This window comes from Miscanthus floridulus, chromosome 17 (assembly GCF_019320115.1).
Source record: "Miscanthus floridulus cultivar M001 chromosome 17, ASM1932011v1, whole genome shotgun sequence".
NCBI classification, from domain to species: domain Eukaryota; kingdom Viridiplantae; phylum Streptophyta; class Magnoliopsida; order Poales; family Poaceae; genus Miscanthus; species Miscanthus floridulus.
Genome location: NC_089596.1, coordinates 22768927 through 22773987, shown reverse-complemented (window position 1 = coordinate 22773987; position 5061 = coordinate 22768927). Strand labels below are relative to the sequence as shown.

General features: G+C 49.4%; 1 protein-coding gene across 1 annotated transcript; it reads right to left on the bottom strand.

The window, feature by feature from the left end:
• Positions 1–2369: 2369 nt before the first annotated feature.
• On the bottom strand, positions 2370–3395 carry LOC136515409 (uncharacterized). Its single transcript, XM_066509003.1, has 2 exons — positions 3331–3395; positions 2370–2814 (listed from the first exon to the last, which is right to left on the bottom strand). The coding sequence occupies exons 1-2, from the start codon at positions 3393–3395 to the stop codon at positions 2370–2372; spliced, it is 510 nt and encodes a 169-aa protein (XP_066365100.1).
• Between the last annotated feature and the right edge of the window lie 1666 nt (positions 3396–5061).

The following is a 5061-nucleotide window of genomic DNA, read 5'->3' as shown; positions in this document are numbered from 1 at the left end:
TGGATTCTGGATAGAAGTCCGCCATGGTCAATATAAATAGTGTTTATAAAAACTAAATGAAGGTGACCTTGACTCTGAAAGAATTAAACGGTTACACCATTAAATTGTTAAAAATCGTCTAAACGGTCCAAACAAAATCGTTTCAAGCATGGTTAAATTAGCTCAATGGCCATTTAATTCACTATTTATTCAATAGGAGGAAATGCAATGTGTCCTTGGATCACAACATGCTTGGAAAAAGGCGATCCATGTTGGTTGCCGCTTCAACACTTCGACATGGACCAATTTTATGTGTGGTGGTAACCCTGCACAGCTTGCAATTCCATGTGCTTGCCTCACACGTGACCCACAAAAATGGTGCACCACATTGTACGACAGTGGTTGTTCTCATCTCTACCCCTCTATAATACACCAAAATTTTGTTTACTAAATACATAATCCTCGGCCACCCCCGGTCATGCCTAATCTAAGTCCATCCAAATTTGTGTACATAAGTAATATAACTTCATACAAATGAATGGTCTAGATCTCTCCTCAAGCCTTCTTCTCTTACTCACATAGAAGATCCTACGGCTAAAATCATCTGGATCATGCACATCATTGACAGGCTTCCAACTTTTCATGAAAATTACCCACATGCCACTAGTTATGTTGCGTGTACAGGTTCGTTCTTTCCCTTCTTTTCAGCATTGCATGAATAGTTTGGCTGTTGTCCTCACCAGCAGCGAGTGGGCACGCGGAGGACACTGGGAGATTGCGGCGCGGAGGACCCGGAGTGCGCTGGGTGAGCGTGGAGGACACCGCAGGACAACGGCCCTCTTCTATGTATGGATGGTCTGCCATCTTCTATAATCACGACTGGCACTACTGGAAACCCATCTTTTGCCGAGGGCTTCTGGGTTTGCTGAGGGCTTGATCTCGGGCACTCGGCAAAGGCTCTATTTACCGAGGGCCAACCCTAGGAGCCCTCGGCAAAGATAGGCCCTCGGCAAAGAGGCCTTTGCTGAGGGCCTGGCCCTCAGCAAAGAAACGGCCCTCGGCAAAATAAATCTTTGCTGAGGCAAATTGGCCCTCGGCAAATATGGCCGGATGGGTCACGGCGGCCACTGGCGTCAGTCTTTGCCGAGTTCCCGCCGACAGGCACTTAGCAAATATTTTTTATTTTTTTATTTTAAATTTTCTTTGTCGAGGGCCATTGGCCAAGCCCTCGGCAAAGATCCCCTTTGCCGAGGGCCAGGCTAGGCCCTCGGCAAAGATTTTTTTTAAAATTTTCTTGGCCGAGGGCCATTGCCAGGCCCTCGGCAAAGATCCCCTTTGCCGAGGGCCAGGCTAGGACCTCGGCAAAGATTTTTTTTGGTTTTTTGAACCTAGTTTTTTTGTGGTGCTATAATACATTATTTAAAACTCAATTTTAAAATTTGGGCCAATTTTGACTTTTTTTGATATATTTCCCTAATTTATTTCTTTTCGTTGATTTTTTTTGAATATTTCAAATTTGAACTACAGGTGGATGGAATAATGCAATTTAGTAATTCGAAAAATGTTATTCATGGTATTTGGTGTTTGTTGAGTCCCTATCCATGAACTCACATCAAATTTCGAGCATCTTCTTCACGTAACATGACGAGGAACTTGTCGGAAAGTATTTTTAAATTATACAAAATCCATACGAAGTCCGAAAATCACGAAACTTGTCGAGGTGTCATGTTATCGCATGTGTAGGCTATGGTAAAAAATTGAGAAGGTTTTGAGGTGTCATGTTATCCCATGGGTTTTAGGCATTCGACGTCACAACTTGCTCGAAACCTTCTCAATTTTTTACCATAGCCTACACATGCGATAACATAACACCTCGACAAGTTTCGTGATTTTCGGACTTCGTATGGATTTTATATAATTGAAAAACACTTTTCCGACAAGTTCCTCGTCATGTTACGTGAAGAAGATGCCCGAAATTTGATGCGAGTTCGTGGATAGGGACTCAACATACACCAAATACCATGAATAACATTTTTCGAATCACTAAATTGCATTATTCCATCCACCTGCAGTTCAAATTTGAAATATTAAAAAAAATCAACGAAAAGAAATAAATTAGGGAAATATATAAAAAAAGTCAAAATTGGCCCAAATTTCAAAATTGAGTTTTAAATAATGTATTATAGCACCACAAAAAAACTGGATTCAAAAAACCAAAAAAAAACTTTGCCAAGGGCCTATCCTGGCCCTCAGCAAAGGGGATCTTTGCCGAGGGCCTGGCCAATGGCCCTCGGCAAAGAAAATTAAAAAAAAATAAAAAATCTTGTCCCTCGGCAAAGGGCCCAACCCTAAATCGGCCAGCGGCCTGGCCCAAAATCCCCGCCCACATTTCATACGCCGTTGCTGCGCGCCACCGCCGCTGCTCGAACCGCCGCCGCCCCGCGCGACCCGCCGCCGCTGCGCGCCCCGCCGCCCCACCACCGCGCCGCCCCTGCGTGCCGCTCCAGCGCTGCCCCGCCGACGCCGCCCCACCGCCCCAGAGCCGCCCCGAGGGCGCGCCCTGCCTCCCCTCCCCGTCTCGGTCGAGCAAGGGGAGCTCGGCTGCCCCAGCCGGCCCTCCGGCGGCCCCCTGTGCCGGCCTTCCCACCCCCCCGCGCTGGCCTTCCTACCGCCCCGGCCGGCCCTCCGGCGGCCCCCTGCGCCGGCCTCCCCACGCCGGCCTTCCCGCCGCCCCGACCGACCCTCTGGTGGCCCCCCGCGCCGACTTTCGTGCCCCCCCCCGCGCCGGCCTCCCCACCCCAACACCAGCCCCCAGGCCGCCCTCGTCGCCGGCTGCTGTTGGAGGGGAGGAGGCAGAGGGTGAAGTAGGAGGAAGAAGAGAAGGAGAAGAGGAGAAGGAGGAAGGGGAAGAGAAGGAGAAGAAGAGGAGGAGGAAGGGGAAGAGAAGGAGAAGAAGAGGAAAAGGAGAGAAGAAGGAGAAGAAGGGAAGAAGGAGAGGAGGAGGAGGAGAAAGAGAAGAAGGGAAGAGGAGAAGCGGAGAAGAGAGAAGGGAAGAGTGGGAGAGGAGTACTCCGACGCCGCTCGACCTCGCCGGAGAAGAAAGTGACCCCCGCACCGCGACGCCCGACTCCACCGTAACCCTAGGTAAAAGTCTCGTTGTTGGCCTTCGTGCCGTATGTGGTTGCGTGGGTCTTCGTGCCGTAAATTGATATGAGGGCCTTCGTGCCGTTGTGGTTGTCGGTCTTCGTGCCATTGTGAATGTCGGCCATCCTATCGTTTTTTGTAGGTTTTGGAAACCTCCCCGTGCAGGGGAGGTGCTGCCGAAATTTTGAACAAACAATAACCTATTGCCTTTTTATGCAGGAGAAGAGCACGTCGGAGGGGACCCAGAGGACCCCGATCGTCTTTGTCAGCATCGCGGTTCTGCCTGCACTGCGTCGACTCGCCACTGCCCCGCTAGCCTGACTTTACCGACACCCTAGGTATAAATAACCTCTTTTTCCGCATGTCTGTCGTAGCCCGCGCGTAACCCAGTTAGGCGTCTCCCGTCCGAAAGAGGTATGGTCGTAGGTATGCGGATCTTTGCATATCTGTGATCGTATCTGTTTTGGATTGTCCACGTTTTTTGGACAGCCCGCGGATGCGTAGATGGGTCAGTTTCCATGGTCCGCTCCGGTCCGAGACGGAGTTTCGGCATCACCTCCCTGTTGTTCTCCGGATACACACTCTCCCTTGCAGGACGTGTATCGGGAGAACAGCGGGGAGGTGCTGTCGAAATTCTATCTCAGAGAGGAGCGGAGCCTGGAAACTGACCTCATCTACGCATCCGCGGGTGGGATTAGGACCTATCCTCACCTATTAGACATTAAGAACACCGCGTAGATGCAATCTCTAAGTTCCAAAACTGTTTTCCCGGATTACTCACACATGCAATCTCTGCTCCTTTTTGCAGCCTCCGTCCGCGGGTTCCAATCATCCCAGTAGTGCGTCACTGGGTGATCCTGCCTTTCCTTCACCACCGTCTCATAGGCCACCTTGATGAGGACTAGTGCTAGGTGATGTGGTAGGACTTTATTGTAATATTTGTGGTTTATGGTTCTGACTTGTGCTTGGATTTCATGAACTTGTCGTAATAAACATGTGAATGATGATGAACATGTGACTTGTCGTTGTAATATATTGTGATTTGTGGTTCACAATTATGGTTGTGATATATTGTGAGAAAATAGGTTCTGTGTGATATATATATGTGATATATATATGTGATGGTTGATATATATATATATATATATATATATATGAAATGCTTGTGTCGATGGAATGCAAAAAACAAAATAAAATTTAAATTTCTGTCTCTTTGCCGAGGGCAATGACCAAGGCCCTCGGCAAAGAAGGGTCCTTTGCCGAGGGCCGTCTCATTGCCCTCGGCAAAGATTCATTGGAAAATTTCTGTAACATTTCTTTGCCGAGGGCCATGGTTGGAGGCCCTCGGCAAAGACTTTTTTTTTAAAAAAATTAAAATTTCTTTGCCGAGGCCCTGCGGGGAAGTCCTCGGCAAAGATATTTTTTTTTAAAAAAAGAATAATTCTTTGCCGAGGGCTGTTCCATTGCCCTCGGCAAAGATTTTTTGGAAAAATTCTGCAACATTTCTTTGCCGAGGGCCATAGTTGAAGGCCATCGGCAAAGATTTTTTTTTTAAAAAAGAATAATTCTTTGTCGAGGGCCCCCGGAGACGGTCCGCGGCAAAGACTCCGTCCCAGGCGCCGGCGCCGTGACGGCTGCTTTTCTTTGCCGAGTGCCGGTCCAGCCCTCGGCAAAGGCTTTGCCGAGTGCCCGATAAAGGGCCCTCAGCAAAGACCCTCTTCGCCGACTCAAATTCCCCGAGAGCTCTTTGCCGAGGGCCGCCCTCGGCAAAGCCTTTGCCGAGGGTTAATGGGCCTTTGCCGAGGGCCTCAGGCCCTCGGCAAAGAGGCCGTCTCCAGTAGTGTGGCCCTGACGACAGCCCGTGCGATGAAGGTGTTGGCGCCGACACTACAGCGATGTCCTACTGCCGCTTCAGCGGACAACATGGCGCTCATTAGA

Bases quoted from the DNA above. Each gene is read 5' to 3' on its own strand.
- LOC136515409 (XM_066509003.1), bottom strand. From the start codon at position 3,395: ATGCTGACAAAGACGATCGGGGTCCTCTGGGTCCCCTCCGACGTGCTC. The intron at 2,815-3,330 runs GCAATAGGTTAT...CCCCTCCAACAG, and splicing joins CTCTTCTCCTGCATAAAAAG to CAGCCGGCGACGAGGGCGGC.